The sequence below is a fragment of the Aulonocara sp. 'chitande type north' Nkhata Bay genome, linkage group LG8 (assembly GCF_057382095.1).
Source record: "Aulonocara sp. 'chitande type north' Nkhata Bay isolate Kocher_YH1m ecotype deep benthic linkage group LG8, A_spYH_male_GT1.1, whole genome shotgun sequence".
Taxonomy (NCBI): Eukaryota; Metazoa; Chordata; class Actinopteri; order Cichliformes; family Cichlidae; genus Aulonocara; species Aulonocara sp. 'chitande type north' Nkhata Bay.
Window position 1 is genome coordinate 27,541,545 of NC_141351.1, and position 17,953 is coordinate 27,559,497.

The following is a 17,953-nucleotide window of genomic DNA, read 5'->3' on the forward strand; positions in this document are numbered from 1 at the left end:
TCTTGGGGCCGTCGCGACGTTTCGGCTGAGTTGTGCCTTCTTCAGACTGGCCCGGTAATAATGACTCTTTTTACTTAGGTTCTTTCTCTCCCTTTTATTTAGGTTTTTTCAGGTAAGTATATTTTAACTTTACTTTTTCTTCTTTTTTTAGGTTCTGCGACAGGTAAGTATTTTTTTACTTTATTATTTCTTCTCCCTTCTTTTTTTAGGTTTTTTTCTTCCCTCTTTTTAGGTTTTTTGTTCAAAGTTGAATTTCAAACCCCCCCCTGGTTAGGGTAAGGGTTTGGGACAGGCAGGGGCATCTCCCACCCCCACGAGGCACGGGCAAAGTTAGGGGTTAGGTGAAAACAGGCCACCAAGGGCCTGGCAGGCACTGACCATCGTGGGGGCCGAGGGTTCTTGCCGGGAGGTGGAGACCCTGCCCGGGTGTTCCAAAAATTGCCCATATCTTGGGTTAACTGTCTTGGGGCCGTCGCGACGTTTCGGCTGAGTTGTGCCTTCTTCAGACTGGCCCGGTAATAATGACTCTTTTTACTTAGGTTCTTTCTCTCCCTTTTATTTAGGTTTTTTCAGGTAAGTATATTTTAACTTTACTTTTTCTTCTTTTTTTAGGTTCTGCGACAGGTAAGTATTTTTTTACTTTATTATTTCTTCTCCCTTCTTTTTTTAGGTTTTTTTCTTCCCTCTTTTTAGGTTTTTTGTTCAAAGTTGAATTTCAAACCCCCCCCTGGTTAGGGTAAGGGTTTGGGACAGGCAGGGGCATCTCCCACCCCCACGAGGCACGGGCAAAGTTAGGGGTTAGGTGAAAACAGGCCACCAAGGGCCTGGCAGGCACTGACCATCGTGGGGGCCGAGGGTTCTTGCCGGGAGGTGGAGACCCTGCCCGGGTGTTCCAAAAATTGCCCATATCTTGGGTTAACTGTCTTGGGGCCGTCGCGACGTTTCGGCTGAGTTGTGCCTTCTTCAGACTGGCCCGGTAATAATGACTCTTTTTACTTAGGTTCTTTCTCTCCCTTTTATTTAGGTTTTTTCAGGTAAGTATATTTTAACTTTACTTTTTCTTCTTTTTTTAGGTTCTGCGACAGGTAAGTATTTTTTTACTTTATTATTTCTTCTCCCTTCTTTTTTTAGGTTTTTTTCTTCCCTCTTTTTAGGTTTTTTGTTCAAAGTTGAATTTCAAACCCCCCCCTGGTTAGGGTAAGGGTTTGGGACAGGCAGGGGCATCTCCCACCCCCACGAGGCACGGGCAAAGTTAGGGGTTAGGTGAAAACAGGCCACCAAGGGCCTGGCAGGCACTGACCATCGTGGGGGCCGAGGGTTCTTGCCGGGAGGTGGAGACCCTGCCCGGGTGTTCCAAAAATTGCCCATATCTTGGGTTAACTGTCTTGGGGCCGTCGCGACGTTTCGGCTGAGTTGTGCCTTCTTCAGACTGGCCCGGTAATAATGACTCTTTTTACTTAGGTTCTTTCTCTCCCTTTTATTTAGGTTTTTTCAGGTAAGTATATTTTAACTTTACTTTTTCTTCTTTTTTTAGGTTCTGCGACAGGTAAGTATTTTTTTACTTTATTATTTCTTCTCCCTTCTTTTTTTAGGTTTTTTTCTTCCCTCTTTTTAGGTTTTTTGTTCAAAGTTGAATTTCAAACCCCCCCCTGGTTAGGGTAAGGGTTTGGGACAGGCAGGGGCATCTCCCACCCCCACGAGGGTAGGGTTAGGGTTAGGGGGTTAGGGTTAGGATGAGGAAAATAATCCCTTCTCCGAAAGGAAAAGGAGCGTGCACGGTCCATCCCTCCCTGCGGCCCTCCGTACCCGTCCCAGAAGACTTGGCGGTCACGTTGGCGGCGGCGGCCATAGCGCACCACCGTCCAGCCATCGTCCATGGCGTCCAGAATTTTTTTGTCTTTTTTCGTTTTTCCCAAAAAAAATTAAATGTGCTTCAAAAAATATTTATTCAATCTTAATGTGAACAAAAAACGCCTTCCAAAATGTGGAAAGGAAAAAATCACGAAAAAATAGTAAACAACAAAAGAAGGTGTGCCAAAAAAAACTGTTTATTCAAAAATAAACACAAAAAACACAACGTTTCGACCGTACACGGTCTTCTTCAGGTGTGGCACACAGAAAACTGTAAGCTAGGTTAGCTGGCAACAGTTGGACTGGCAGAGATGTGCTCCCATCGAGTGCCGAGTGGAAAATGAGCTCCTGTGTGAGCTCCGCCTTTTATATTCTCCCCTCGGCTGTGTAAAATCCCATTCGTCTTTTTTAACTTTGGTTCGGTAAAAATGAATTTGGTCTTTATTTTTTAATCTACATTACATTTTAACTGTTTTTTAGCCAAAAATAACCTATTTGCACTCCATGAAATTACTGTTAATGAATTTTAAAGCCAAATTAATTTAATCACTGTTTTTATTCCCAATTTGTTTTTTAATCCATTTTTAACTGTAAATAGTCTTGCAAACCCTATGAATTGTGCTAATAAATTATATGAACCCTGGTTTTTAGAATTTTTAAGCCAATTTTCCAATTCCTCACTAATTAAGTCCCCCTTTATTAAATAACATATACCGAGGGCCAGGAGGTGGGGATAAAGTGGTTAGGGTTAGGGCTAACATACAGGGCTGGGGTTAGGGTTAGGATAAGACAAAGGACTGGGGTTAGACTGACATAGGGCTTACAGTGAGGTTAGGTTTAGGGATGGGGCTTGGGTTGGGGCTAGGGTAGTGTAAAACAGTGGAGAACAAAAACGGGGGGTGGGTTTTGGGGTCAAAACGAAATCGGGTTTAAATTAACATACTGAGACCAATAGGGTTAAAGAGGTTGAGGTTAGGGTGGGATTTAAGGTTTGGAAATTAACCAAAACCTTCCCCAATAAAAGTCTAATTCCATTTTATGTTAAGTCCCAATGGTTCTTTAGTTCCCAATGCATAAATCCAATATCTCTCCCTCTTTTTTCGTTCCCAATCTGTCCAATCCATGCCTTGTTGTAGTCCAGCCATTCTCAGCGAATCCCAGCCATGTTTAAGAAAATGTACAACTAAAGGTGCATCAGGTTCCTTCTTTTTCCTGATGTTATACACATGTTGGTACAATCTACTGTACAAATCATTTCTAGTTTCACCCACGTACTTCATACCACACTTTGAGCAAAAAATAACATAAACACAATTCTTTGTTTGTGGGCTGAAACTTTGCGTAACTGAAATAATAGTCCTGTCCTTGACATTCCTAACAAACTCCAGCTTCGTAAACAGGGCCTCCAAGTACCTCGGTTTGCTCGAGTCGAGCCGTGGAAGTCTGGCCCTTACAAGCAGGTCAGCTAAGTTCTTGTTCCTCCGAAAGGCCGAAATGACCCTTGAATTTGGGATAAGAGCTGCCTGACCTATGACCTCATCAAAATGAGTCTTCATGTGTCTGTTAAAATACCTGCTATTGGAGGAAAATGTGCTAATGAGCGGGAGTAAGTCCCCCTTGACCTTCTCACTGTCCTCCTGAAAGGTCTTAAGACATTTCTTTAAAAAAGGTCGAGAATATCCCCTTTCACGCAATGCCTTAAATAAGGTGATTACTGCCTTTCTAAAGTCCGTCGGTTGGGTACAAATCCGCCGAAATCTGAGAAGCTGGGACTTAACGATACCACGGAAAGTGTGTTTTGGGTGGAAACTAAATTTGTGTAACAGGGCGTGCGTGTCTGTACTTTTGAAGAAAACTTTGACATCGAGTTTACGGGTGATGTTAAACGTCGGCCCTTTGAACACCGTGGTGTCCAAAAAGTCTATGGCCTCCCTATTGATTTCAAATTTTAATTGAATTGATGGATCATGGGAATTCAACGTTTGCACAAATTCTGTAAATTCCAATTCAGAGCCGGTCCAAATCCCCCAAATATCATCCAAATACCTCAAATAATGGGCCGGCTTCTTTTTACACTTCGGGAGCACTTCTGCTTCCCAATTGGCCATGAATATATTTGCATACGCCGGTGCAAATTTCTTGCCCATTGCGGTTCCTTTAACTTGCAAATAAAATCGTTCATCAAACATGAAATCATTCTTTGTCAAATTAATTTCTAGCAACTGTAGCAATTCCAGATCAGGCCTTTTAGGATCTGGAAATTTCTGAAAAATATTCCTTACAGTAGCGATTCCCGCCTCAATTGGAATATTAGTGTACAAGTTTTCTACGTCCATGGAGAAAAAATAAAACTCCGCAGCTATTTTTAAGTTTTTAACTATGTCAATGAAATGATATGTGTCCTTCACATATGCAGGATGCTTTACAGATAATGGATTCAAATAAAAATCCAGAAATTCCGCTGTACGATAAGTCTCGCTCTCGCAATCCGAAACAATGGGCCTCCCCGGGGGGATCTCGTACGGGATGGTCCATTTGTCTGGAGCCTTGTGTATTTTCGGCAATATGTAAAACCGCCTCTCTCTAGGCTGCGAACTGCCCAATAGGTATTTATACTGCTTAGAATTAATGAATTTTTTGTCCTTTAATGATTTAAGTATGTTTTTAACAATAGGGATTGTATCCAAATACAATGGTTTGTCCAATTTCCTGTAATATGTGGTGTCCTGTAATTGTCGTTGTACTTCAAACGTGTATTGTTCTCGACTTAAAATTACAACCGCCGATCCTTTATCGGCTGGCTTTATTACTATATGTTTAGCGTTTTTTAGCTCTCGCAGAGCTCTGACTTCTGCCAATGAAATGTTCTGTTTTTCTCTAATTGGTTTATAACACCTTTTAAACTTTTCCAAATCCCTATGAATTAAAGTTTCCACCTCTGGTGGAAGCTCCTGCACCGGCGGTGACCAATCCGACGGCCCCGTGAAAGGCATTTTATCCCTCCTTTTTGAGTTTCTAAAATACGTAGCCAACTTAACTTTTCTATGGTAAGCTTGCATATCAAATTCAAACTTAAGCTTTTCATTCTTACCTATATACAATGCTGGGACAAAGAACAGTCCTTTTCTCAACAGTTCCCGTTGTGGCCCCGAGAGTCTAAAGTTCTTTGCCAAGACCACCACGTCCTGACCTTGAAGGCCCAGTCCACTGTCGTCCCCATACTGGTCCAGACTCAGGGGGTGTCGCAGTTTAAAAAGGACGTCCAATGTTGAAACATGGCCTCGCCCGTTTCCGCCGTCCAATGGATGTCATCTTCCTCGGTATGGAACAAGTCCTCGTCCAAGAGGGGAATGTGAACCCTATTCCGGTAGATATAGTCATTCAGGACCTGCAGATTCGACTTGTCTTCAGCTGGCAGGTTCTCCGAGAAATTAATCTGGGGAACCCAAATTTCTGCATATGGGAACCGCGTCCTCGCAGCCCTCACCGCCGCCTGCACATTCTTGATGGTCGTTTCCTTAGGCTTGTTGGCCCTGCTATTGATCCCAAAGGACAAGACCATCTTCTCCACCACCAAACCCTGTGGCGGTACCGTTTTCCTCAACAAGGCTTCTGCGTGGCGGAAGTCCGCCCCTGGAAAGCTCTCCACCTGCAAGTTCGTGTTGGAGAAGTCAGGGAATTTGGTGAGGTTCGAATCTCCCAAGAAAATCCATTTGCGATTCGCCACCCAGCTCCAATCAATCATCTTTCTTGTGGTGTTCTGATGACGATTCACCCGGAAACGAGGACCCCTGGAACTCTCGACCTCATCAAACAGGTCCCCTGAAAGATCCATCCACGGCTCCTCACCCTCAGAGCCTTCGTGATGGACCTGGGCTTGAACTTGCACATCCCGTGTTGAAGGCTGGGAAGATTGTCCCCGCTCCTCTGCTGCTTGGGCCTCTCTCTCGGCCTCTGCTTCCGCTCTAGCCCTGGCCTCATCTCGTGCCTCCTCTGCTCGCATCTCATCAAACATGGCCTCCAACTCCAACAGGGAGGCTGTACGTTCCGGAGGAAACACGGGGTCAGCGTCTGACAGGTGGTCCTCCTGCACGTCTTCCAGAAAAAGATCCTCGTCATGAAGAACATCTTCCTCAGGAAGAACCACCCCTTCGGGTCTCCTCGTCCCCCTTTGGACTTCCCTCCGTCCGAGGGGAGATGGCATCCAGTCCGCCATGTTGGGGCTTGACCAGCTAGCCGCTGCATCAGGGACCCGGTCTGTCATGGTGGCCACCGAGGCCTTTGGCGCTACCCGCCGACGAACCTGAGGTGAGTCACCCGCGAGCTTAGTTGAGATGAGAGCCTCAGCGTGGTCAATGATGCTCCGCGTGATCCGTCTTAGGTTCCGCTTGGCCCAGCGGGAGGCCACCTCGAAGGCCTTCTTCCATTCACGAGTGTCCATGCTGGAGAGTTCTTCCAGAAACCTCTCCAAGCATCCTTCATAATGTTCCATCAAAATCTGGAGGGTCATCTGACCCCAATTTCGTGCATTCCCCACGATCATGTCTGCTGTATCCCGCCGTGGGTATGCCGGCTTAATCATCCCAGCTAGGATATCCACCATCTTAACAATCATCCTGGGCTCCGGCCTGCCTGGCTCTGGAGTCACGTTCTGGAGATGGTGCACCATCTTTATGATGCCATGCAGCTTACGAATCAGTCTTCCAAAATCGGGACTTGCCGCTTCTCTTATTACATCATCCTCTCTGGTCCTGGAAGAGCTCCCTCTTCGGGCCGGTTGGAAACGTCCCTGCCGGACCACAGCTGCATACGAGCGGGATGGGACTTGGGGACCAAAGTACCGGGGGACCCGGGGGGGAGGCACTGGCGGGTTAGGATGAGGAAAATAATCCCTTCTCCGAAAGGAAAAGGAGCGTGCACGGTCCATCCCTCCCTGCGGCCCTCCGTACCCGTCCCAGAAGACTTGGCGGTCACGTTGGCGGCGGCGGCCATAGCGCACCACCGTCCAGCCATCGTCCATGGCGTCCAGAATTTTTTTGTCTTTTTTCGTTTTTCCCAAAAAAAATTAAATGTGCTTCAAAAAATATTTATTCAATCTTAATGTGAACAAAAAACGCCTTCCAAAATGTGGAAAGGAAAAAATCACGAAAAAATAGTAAACAACAAAAGAAGGTGTGCCAAAAAAAACTGTTTATTCAAAAATAAACACAAAAAACACAACGTTTCGACCGTACACGGTCTTCTTCAGGTGTGGCACACAGAAAACTGTAAGCTAGGTTAGCTGGCAACAGTTGGACTGGCAGAGATGTGCTCCCATCGAGTGCCGAGTGGAAAATGAGCTCCTGTGTGAGCTCCGCCTTTTATATTCTCCCCTCGGCTGTGTAAAATCCCATTCGTCTTTTTTAACTTTGGTTCGGTAAAAATGAATTTGGTCTTTATTTTTTAATCTACATTACATTTTAACTGTTTTTTAGCCAAAAATAACCTATTTGCACTCCATGAAATTACTGTTAATGAATTTTAAAGCCAAATTAATTTAATCACTGTTTTTATTCCCAATTTGTTTTTTAATCCATTTTTAACTGTAAATAGTCTTGCAAACCCTATGAATTGTGCTAATAAATTATATGAACCCTGGTTTTTAGAATTTTTAAGCCAATTTTCCAATTCCTCACTAATTAAGTCCCCCTTTATTAAATAACATATACCGAGGGCCAGGAGGTGGGGATAAAGTGGTTAGGGTTAGGGCTAACATACAGGGCTGGGGTTAGGGTTAGGATAAGACAAAGGACTGGGGTTAGACTGACATAGGGCTTACAGTGAGGTTAGGTTTAGGGATGGGGCTTGGGTTGGGGCTAGGGTAGTGTAAAACAGTGGAGAACAAAAACGGGGGGTGGGTTTTGGGGTCAAAACGAAATCGGGTTTAAATTAACATACTGAGACCAATAGGGTTAAAGAGGTTGAGGTTAGGGTGGGATTTAAGGTTTGGAAATTAACCAAAACCTTCCCCAATAAAAGTCTAATTCCATTTTATGTTAAGTCCCAATGGTTCTTTAGTTCCCAATGCATAAATCCAATATCTCTCCCTCTTTTTTCGTTCCCAATCTGTCCAATCCATGCCTTGTTGTAGTCCAGCCATTCTCAGCGAATCCCAGCCATGTTTAAGAAAATGTACAACTAAAGGTGCATCAGGTTCCTTCTTTTTCCTGATGTTATACACATGTTGGTACAATCTACTGTACAAATCATTTCTAGTTTCACCCACGTACTTCATACCACACTTTGAGCAAAAAATAACATAAACACAATTCTTTGTTTGTGGGCTGAAACTTTGCGTAACTGAAATAATAGTCCTGTCCTTGACATTCCTAACAAACTCCAGCTTCGTAAACAGGGCCTCCAAGTACCTCGGTTTGCTCGAGTCGAGCCGTGGAAGTCTGGCCCTTACAAGCAGGTCAGCTAAGTTCTTGTTCCTCCGAAAGGCCGAAATGACCCTTGAATTTGGGATAAGAGCTGCCTGACCTATGACCTCATCAAAATGAGTCTTCATGTGTCTGTTAAAATACCTGCTATTGGAGGAAAATGTGCTAATGAGCGGGAGTAAGTCCCCCTTGACCTTCTCACTGTCCTCCTGAAAGGTCTTAAGACATTTCTTTAAAAAAGGTCGAGAATATCCCCTTTCACGCAATGCCTTAAATAAGGTGATTACTGCCTTTCTAAAGTCCGTCGGTTGGGTACAAATCCGCCGAAATCTGAGAAGCTGGGACTTAACGATACCACGGAAAGTGTGTTTTGGGTGGAAACTAAATTTGTGTAACAGGGCGTGCGTGTCTGTACTTTTGAAGAAAACTTTGACATCGAGTTTACGGGTGATGTTAAACGTCGGCCCTTTGAACACCGTGGTGTCCAAAAAGTCTATGGCCTCCCTATTGATTTCAAATTTTAATTGAATTGATGGATCATGGGAATTCAACGTTTGCACAAATTCTGTAAATTCCAATTCAGAGCCGGTCCAAATCCCCCAAATATCATCCAAATACCTCAAATAATGGGCCGGCTTCTTTTTACACTTCGGGAGCACTTCTGCTTCCCAATTGGCCATGAATATATTTGCATACGCCGGTGCAAATTTCTTGCCCATTGCGGTTCCTTTAACTTGCAAATAAAATCGTTCATCAAACATGAAATCATTCTTTGTCAAATTAATTTCTAGCAACTGTAGCAATTCCAGATCAGGCCTTTTAGGATCTGGAAATTTCTGAAAAATATTCCTTACAGTAGCGATTCCCGCCTCAATTGGAATATTAGTGTACAAGTTTTCTACGTCCATGGAGAAAAAATAAAACTCCGCAGCTATTTTTAAGTTTTTAACTATGTCAATGAAATGATATGTGTCCTTCACATATGCAGGATGCTTTACAGATAATGGATTCAAATAAAAATCCAGAAATTCCGCTGTACGATAAGTCTCGCTCTCGCAATCCGAAACAATGGGCCTCCCCGGGGGGATCTCGTACGGGATGGTCCATTTGTCTGGAGCCTTGTGTATTTTCGGCAATATGTAAAACCGCCTCTCTCTAGGCTGCGAACTGCCCAATAGGTATTTATACTGCTTAGAATTAATGAATTTTTTGTCCTTTAATGATTTAAGTATGTTTTTAACAATAGGGATTGTATCCAAATACAATGGTTTGTCCAATTTCCTGTAATATGTGGTGTCCTGTAATTGTCGTTGTACTTCAAACGTGTATTGTTCTCGACTTAAAATTACAACCGCCGATCCTTTATCGGCTGGCTTTATTACTATATGTTTAGCGTTTTTTAGCTCTCGCAGAGCTCTGACTTCTGCCAATGAAATGTTCTGTTTTTCTCTAATTGGTTTATAACACCTTTTAAACTTTTCCAAATCCCTATGAATTAAAGTTTCCACCTCTGGTGGAAGCTCCTGCACCGGCGGTGACCAATCCGACGGCCCCGTGAAAGGCATTTTATCCCTCCTTTTTGAGTTTCTAAAATACGTAGCCAACTTAACTTTTCTATGGTAAGCTTGCATATCAAATTCAAACTTAAGCTTTTCATTCTTACCTATATACAATGCTGGGACAAAGAACAGTCCTTTTCTCAACAGTTCCCGTTGTGGCCCCGAGAGTCTAAAGTTCTTTGCCAAGACCACCACGTCCTGACCTTGAAGGCCCAGTCCACTGTCGTCCCCATACTGGTCCAGACTCAGGGGGTGTCGCAGTTTAAAAAGGACGTCCAATGTTGAAACATGGCCTCGCCCGTTTCCGCCGTCCAATGGATGTCATCTTCCTCGGTATGGAACAAGTCCTCGTCCAAGAGGGGAATGTGAACCCTATTCCGGTAGATATAGTCATTCAGGACCTGCAGATTCGACTTGTCTTCAGCTGGCAGGTTCTCCGAGAAATTAATCTGGGGAACCCAAATTTCTGCATATGGGAACCGCGTCCTCGCAGCCCTCACCGCCGCCTGCACATTCTTGATGGTCGTTTCCTTAGGCTTGTTGGCCCTGCTATTGATCCCAAAGGACAAGACCATCTTCTCCACCACCAAACCCTGTGGCGGTACCGTTTTCCTCAACAAGGCTTCTGCGTGGCGGAAGTCCGCCCCTGGAAAGCTCTCCACCTGCAAGTTCGTGTTGGAGAAGTCAGGGAATTTGGTGAGGTTCGAATCTCCCAAGAAAATCCATTTGCGATTCGCCACCCAGCTCCAATCAATCATCTTTCTTGTGGTGTTCTGATGACGATTCACCCGGAAACGAGGACCCCTGGAACTCTCGACCTCATCAAACAGGTCCCCTGAAAGATCCATCCACGGCTCCTCACCCTCAGAGCCTTCGTGATGGACCTGGGCTTGAACTTGCACATCCCGTGTTGAAGGCTGGGAAGATTGTCCCCGCTCCTCTGCTGCTTGGGCCTCTCTCTCGGCCTCTGCTTCCGCTCTAGCCCTGGCCTCATCTCGTGCCTCCTCTGCTCGCATCTCATCAAACATGGCCTCCAACTCCAACAGGGAGGCTGTACGTTCCGGAGGAAACACGGGGTCAGCGTCTGACAGGTGGTCCTCCTGCACGTCTTCCAGAAAAAGATCCTCGTCATGAAGAACATCTTCCTCAGGAAGAACCACCCCTTCGGGTCTCCTCGTCCCCCTTTGGACTTCCCTCCGTCCGAGGGGAGATGGCATCCAGTCCGCCATGTTGGGGCTTGACCAGCTAGCCGCTGCATCAGGGACCCGGTCTGTCATGGTGGCCACCGAGGCCTTTGGCGCTACCCGCCGACGAACCTGAGGTGAGTCACCCGCGAGCTTAGTTGAGATGAGAGCCTCAGCGTGGTCAATGATGCTCCGCGTGATCCGTCTTAGGTTCCGCTTGGCCCAGCGGGAGGCCACCTCGAAGGCCTTCTTCCATTCACGAGTGTCCATGCTGGAGAGTTCTTCCAGAAACCTCTCCAAGCATCCTTCATAATGTTCCATCAAAATCTGGAGGGTCATCTGACCCCAATTTCGTGCATTCCCCACGATCATGTCTGCTGTATCCCGCCGTGGGTATGCCGGCTTAATCATCCCAGCTAGGATATCCACCATCTTAACAATCATCCTGGGCTCCGGCCTGCCTGGCTCTGGAGTCACGTTCTGGAGATGGTGCACCATCTTTATGATGCCATGCAGCTTACGAATCAGTCTTCCAAAATCGGGACTTGCCGCTTCTCTTATTACATCATCCTCTCTGGTCCTGGAAGAGCTCCCTCTTCGGGCCGGTTGGAAACGTCCCTGCCGGACCACAGCTGCATACGAGCGGGATGGGACTTGGGGACCAAAGTACCGGGGGACCCGGGGGGGAGGCACTGGCGGGTTAGGATGAGGAAAATAATCCCTTCTCCGAAAGGAAAAGGAGCGTGCACGGTCCATCCCTCCCTGCGGCCCTCCGTACCCGTCCCAGAAGACTTGGCGGTCACGTTGGCGGCGGCGGCCATAGCGCACCACCGTCCAGCCATCGTCCATGGCGTCCAGAATTTTTTTGTCTTTTTTCGTTTTTCCCAAAAAAAATTAAATGTGCTTCAAAAAATATTTATTCAATCTTAATGTGAACAAAAAACGCCTTCCAAAATGTGGAAAGGAAAAAATCACGAAAAAATAGTAAACAACAAAAGAAGGTGTGCCAAAAAAAACTGTTTATTCAAAAATAAACACAAAAAACACAACGTTTCGACCGTACACGGTCTTCTTCAGGTGTGGCACACAGAAAACTGTAAGCTAGGTTAGCTGGCAACAGTTGGACTGGCAGAGATGTGCTCCCATCGAGTGCCGAGTGGAAAATGAGCTCCTGTGTGAGCTCCGCCTTTTATATTCTCCCCTCGGCTGTGTAAAATCCCATTCGTCTTTTTTAACTTTGGTTCGGTAAAAATGAATTTGGTCTTTATTTTTTAATCTACATTACATTTTAACTGTTTTTTAGCCAAAAATAACCTATTTGCACTCCATGAAATTACTGTTAATGAATTTTAAAGCCAAATTAATTTAATCACTGTTTTTATTCCCAATTTGTTTTTTAATCCATTTTTAACTGTAAATAGTCTTGCAAACCCTATGAATTGTGCTAATAAATTATATGAACCCTGGTTTTTAGAATTTTTAAGCCAATTTTCCAATTCCTCACTAATTAAGTCCCCCTTTATTAAATAACATATACCGAGGGCCAGGAGGTGGGGATAAAGTGGTTAGGGTTAGGGCTAACATACAGGGCTGGGGTTAGGGTTAGGATAAGACAAAGGACTGGGGTTAGACTGACATAGGGCTTACAGTGAGGTTAGGTTTAGGGATGGGGCTTGGGTTGGGGCTAGGGTAGTGTAAAACAGTGGAGAACAAAAACGGGGGGTGGGTTTTGGGGTCAAAACGAAATCGGGTTTAAATTAACATACTGAGACCAATAGGGTTAAAGAGGTTGAGGTTAGGGTGGGATTTAAGGTTTGGAAATTAACCAAAACCTTCCCCAATAAAAGTCTAATTCCATTTTATGTTAAGTCCCAATGGTTCTTTAGTTCCCAATGCATAAATCCAATATCTCTCCCTCTTTTTTCGTTCCCAATCTGTCCAATCCATGCCTTGTTGTAGTCCAGCCATTCTCAGCGAATCCCAGCCATGTTTAAGAAAATGTACAACTAAAGGTGCATCAGGTTCCTTCTTTTTCCTGATGTTATACACATGTTGGTACAATCTACTGTACAAATCATTTCTAGTTTCACCCACGTACTTCATACCACACTTTGAGCAAAAAATAACATAAACACAATTCTTTGTTTGTGGGCTGAAACTTTGCGTAACTGAAATAATAGTCCTGTCCTTGACATTCCTAACAAACTCCAGCTTCGTAAACAGGGCCTCCAAGTACCTCGGTTTGCTCGAGTCGAGCCGTGGAAGTCTGGCCCTTACAAGCAGGTCAGCTAAGTTCTTGTTCCTCCGAAAGGCCGAAATGACCCTTGAATTTGGGATAAGAGCTGCCTGACCTATGACCTCATCAAAATGAGTCTTCATGTGTCTGTTAAAATACCTGCTATTGGAGGAAAATGTGCTAATGAGCGGGAGTAAGTCCCCCTTGACCTTCTCACTGTCCTCCTGAAAGGTCTTAAGACATTTCTTTAAAAAAGGTCGAGAATATCCCCTTTCACGCAATGCCTTAAATAAGGTGATTACTGCCTTTCTAAAGTCCGTCGGTTGGGTACAAATCCGCCGAAATCTGAGAAGCTGGGACTTAACGATACCACGGAAAGTGTGTTTTGGGTGGAAACTAAATTTGTGTAACAGGGCGTGCGTGTCTGTACTTTTGAAGAAAACTTTGACATCGAGTTTACGGGTGATGTTAAACGTCGGCCCTTTGAACACCGTGGTGTCCAAAAAGTCTATGGCCTCCCTATTGATTTCAAATTTTAATTGAATTGATGGATCATGGGAATTCAACGTTTGCACAAATTCTGTAAATTCCAATTCAGAGCCGGTCCAAATCCCCCAAATATCATCCAAATACCTCAAATAATGGGCCGGCTTCTTTTTACACTTCGGGAGCACTTCTGCTTCCCAATTGGCCATGAATATATTTGCATACGCCGGTGCAAATTTCTTGCCCATTGCGGTTCCTTTAACTTGCAAATAAAATCGTTCATCAAACATGAAATCATTCTTTGTCAAATTAATTTCTAGCAACTGTAGCAATTCCAGATCAGGCCTTTTAGGATCTGGAAATTTCTGAAAAATATTCCTTACAGTAGCGATTCCCGCCTCAATTGGAATATTAGTGTACAAGTTTTCTACGTCCATGGAGAAAAAATAAAACTCCGCAGCTATTTTTAAGTTTTTAACTATGTCAATGAAATGATATGTGTCCTTCACATATGCAGGATGCTTTACAGATAATGGATTCAAATAAAAATCCAGAAATTCCGCTGTACGATAAGTCTCGCTCTCGCAATCCGAAACAATGGGCCTCCCCGGGGGGATCTCGTACGGGATGGTCCATTTGTCTGGAGCCTTGTGTATTTTCGGCAATATGTAAAACCGCCTCTCTCTAGGCTGCGAACTGCCCAATAGGTATTTATACTGCTTAGAATTAATGAATTTTTTGTCCTTTAATGATTTAAGTATGTTTTTAACAATAGGGATTGTATCCAAATACAATGGTTTGTCCAATTTCCTGTAATATGTGGTGTCCTGTAATTGTCGTTGTACTTCAAACGTGTATTGTTCTCGACTTAAAATTACAACCGCCGATCCTTTATCGGCTGGCTTTATTACTATATGTTTAGCGTTTTTTAGCTCTCGCAGAGCTCTGACTTCTGCCAATGAAATGTTCTGTTTTTCTCTAATTGGTTTATAACACCTTTTAAACTTTTCCAAATCCCTATGAATTAAAGTTTCCACCTCTGGTGGAAGCTCCTGCACCGGCGGTGACCAATCCGACGGCCCCGTGAAAGGCATTTTATCCCTCCTTTTTGAGTTTCTAAAATACGTAGCCAACTTAACTTTTCTATGGTAAGCTTGCATATCAAATTCAAACTTAAGCTTTTCATTCTTACCTATATACAATGCTGGGACAAAGAACAGTCCTTTTCTCAACAGTTCCCGTTGTGGCCCCGAGAGTCTAAAGTTCTTTGCCAAGACCACCACGTCCTGACCTTGAAGGCCCAGTCCACTGTCGTCCCCATACTGGTCCAGACTCAGGGGGTGTCGCAGTTTAAAAAGGACGTCCAATGTTGAAACATGGCCTCGCCCGTTTCCGCCGTCCAATGGATGTCATCTTCCTCGGTATGGAACAAGTCCTCGTCCAAGAGGGGAATGTGAACCCTATTCCGGTAGATATAGTCATTCAGGACCTGCAGATTCGACTTGTCTTCAGCTGGCAGGTTCTCCGAGAAATTAATCTGGGGAACCCAAATTTCTGCATATGGGAACCGCGTCCTCGCAGCCCTCACCGCCGCCTGCACATTCTTGATGGTCGTTTCCTTAGGCTTGTTGGCCCTGCTATTGATCCCAAAGGACAAGACCATCTTCTCCACCACCAAACCCTGTGGCGGTACCGTTTTCCTCAACAAGGCTTCTGCGTGGCGGAAGTCCGCCCCTGGAAAGCTCTCCACCTGCAAGTTCGTGTTGGAGAAGTCAGGGAATTTGGTGAGGTTCGAATCTCCCAAGAAAATCCATTTGCGATTCGCCACCCAGCTCCAATCAATCATCTTTCTTGTGGTGTTCTGATGACGATTCACCCGGAAACGAGGACCCCTGGAACTCTCGACCTCATCAAACAGGTCCCCTGAAAGATCCATCCACGGCTCCTCACCCTCAGAGCCTTCGTGATGGACCTGGGCTTGAACTTGCACATCCCGTGTTGAAGGCTGGGAAGATTGTCCCCGCTCCTCTGCTGCTTGGGCCTCTCTCTCGGCCTCTGCTTCCGCTCTAGCCCTGGCCTCATCTCGTGCCTCCTCTGCTCGCATCTCATCAAACATGGCCTCCAACTCCAACAGGGAGGCTGTACGTTCCGGAGGAAACACGGGGTCAGCGTCTGACAGGTGGTCCTCCTGCACGTCTTCCAGAAAAAGATCCTCGTCATGAAGAACATCTTCCTCAGGAAGAACCACCCCTTCGGGTCTCCTCGTCCCCCTTTGGACTTCCCTCCGTCCGAGGGGAGATGGCATCCAGTCCGCCATGTTGGGGCTTGACCAGCTAGCCGCTGCATCAGGGACCCGGTCTGTCATGGTGGCCACCGAGGCCTTTGGCGCTACCCGCCGACGAACCTGAGGTGAGTCACCCGCGAGCTTAGTTGAGATGAGAGCCTCAGCGTGGTCAATGATGCTCCGCGTGATCCGTCTTAGGTTCCGCTTGGCCCAGCGGGAGGCCACCTCGAAGGCCTTCTTCCATTCACGAGTGTCCATGCTGGAGAGTTCTTCCAGAAACCTCTCCAAGCATCCTTCATAATGTTCCATCAAAATCTGGAGGGTCATCTGACCCCAATTTCGTGCATTCCCCACGATCATGTCTGCTGTATCCCGCCGTGGGTATGCCGGCTTAATCATCCCAGCTAGGATATCCACCATCTTAACAATCATCCTGGGCTCCGGCCTGCCTGGCTCTGGAGTCACGTTCTGGAGATGGTGCACCATCTTTATGATGCCATGCAGCTTACGAATCAGTCTTCCAAAATCGGGACTTGCCGCTTCTCTTATTACATCATCCTCTCTGGTCCTGGAAGAGCTCCCTCTTCGGGCCGGTTGGAAACGTCCCTGCCGGACCACAGCTGCATACGAGCGGGATGGGACTTGGGGACCAAAGTACCGGGGGACCCGGGGGGGAGGCACTGGCGGGTTAGGATGAGGAAAATAATCCCTTCTCCGAAAGGAAAAGGAGCGTGCACGGTCCATCCCTCCCTGCGGCCCTCCGTACCCGTCCCAGAAGACTTGGCGGTCACGTTGGCGGCGGCGGCCATAGCGCACCACCGTCCAGCCATCGTCCATGGCGTCCAGAATTTTTTTGTCTTTTTTCGTTTTTCCCAAAAAAAATTAAATGTGCTTCAAAAAATATTTATTCAATCTTAATGTGAACAAAAAACGCCTTCCAAAATGTGGAAAGGAAAAAATCACGAAAAAATAGTAAACAACAAAAGAAGGTGTGCCAAAAAAAACTGTTTATTCAAAAATAAACACAAAAAACACAACGTTTCGACCGTACACGGTCTTCTTCAGGTGTGGCACACAGAAAACTGTAAGCTAGGTTAGCTGGCAACAGTTGGACTGGCAGAGATGTGCTCCCATCGAGTGCCGAGTGGAAAATGAGCTCCTGTGTGAGCTCCGCCTTTTATATTCTCCCCTCGGCTGTGTAAAATCCCATTCGTCTTTTTTAACTTTGGTTCGGTAAAAATGAATTTGGTCTTTATTTTTTAATCTACATTACATTTTAACTGTTTTTTAGCCAAAAATAACCTATTTGCACTCCATGAAATTACTGTTAATGAATTTTAAAGCCAAATTAATTTAATCACTGTTTTTATTCCCAATTTGTTTTTTAATCCATTTTTAACTGTAAATAGTCTTGCAAACCCTATGAATTGTGCTAATAAATTATATGAACCCTGGTTTTTAGAATTTTTAAGCCAATTTTCCAATTCCTCACTAATTAAGTCCCCCTTTATTAAATAACATATACCGAGGGCCAGGAGGTGGGGATAAAGTGGTTAGGGTTAGGGCTAACATACAGGGCTGGGGTTAGGGTTAGGATAAGACAAAGGACTGGGGTTAGACTGACATAGGGCTTACAGTGAGGTTAGGTTTAGGGATGGGGCTTGGGTTGGGGCTAGGGTAGTGTAAAACAGTGGAGAACAAAAACGGGGGGTGGGTTTTGGGGTCAAAACGAAATCGGGTTTAAATTAACATACTGAGACCAATAGGGTTAAAGAGGTTGAGGTTAGGGTGGGATTTAAGGTTTGGAAATTAACCAAAACCTTCCCCAATAAAAGTCTAATTCCATTTTATGTTAAGTCCCAATGGTTCTTTAGTTCCCAATGCATAAATCCAATATCTCTCCCTCTTTTTTCGTTCCCAATCTGTCCAAT

General features: G+C 45.2%; 3 protein-coding genes across 3 annotated transcripts; all 3 read right to left on the bottom strand.

Moving 5' to 3' along the window:
• Positions 1 to 5,083: 5,083 nt before the first annotated feature.
• On the bottom strand, positions 5,084 to 6,892 carry LOC147324174 (uncharacterized). Its single transcript, XM_086304911.1, has one exon. The coding sequence runs from the start codon at positions 6,869 to 6,871 to the stop codon at positions 5,084 to 5,086; it is 1,788 nt and encodes a 595-aa protein (XP_086161037.1). The 5' UTR covers positions 6,872 to 6,892.
• A 3,185-nt stretch (positions 6,893 to 10,077) lies between these two features.
• Positions 10,078 to 11,886, bottom strand: LOC147324175 (uncharacterized). The gene has a single exon (XM_086304912.1). It carries the CDS (start codon positions 11,863 to 11,865, stop codon positions 10,078 to 10,080), a length of 1,788 nt encoding a protein of 595 aa, XP_086161038.1. The 5' UTR covers positions 11,866 to 11,886.
• Positions 11,887 to 15,071: 3,185 nt separating this feature from the next.
• LOC147324176 (uncharacterized) lies at positions 15,072 to 16,880 on the bottom strand. Its single transcript, XM_086304913.1, has one exon. It carries the CDS (start codon positions 16,857 to 16,859, stop codon positions 15,072 to 15,074), a length of 1,788 nt encoding a protein of 595 aa, XP_086161039.1. The 5' UTR covers positions 16,860 to 16,880.
• Positions 16,881 to 17,953: the final 1,073 nt, after the last annotated feature.

Bases quoted from the DNA above. Each gene is read 5' to 3' on its own strand.
- LOC147324174 (XM_086304911.1), bottom strand. From the start codon at position 6,871: ATGGACGATGGCTGGACGGTGGTGCGCTATGGCCGCCGCCGCCAACGT.
- LOC147324175 (XM_086304912.1), bottom strand. From the start codon at position 11,865: ATGGACGATGGCTGGACGGTGGTGCGCTATGGCCGCCGCCGCCAACGT.
- LOC147324176 (XM_086304913.1), bottom strand. From the start codon at position 16,859: ATGGACGATGGCTGGACGGTGGTGCGCTATGGCCGCCGCCGCCAACGT.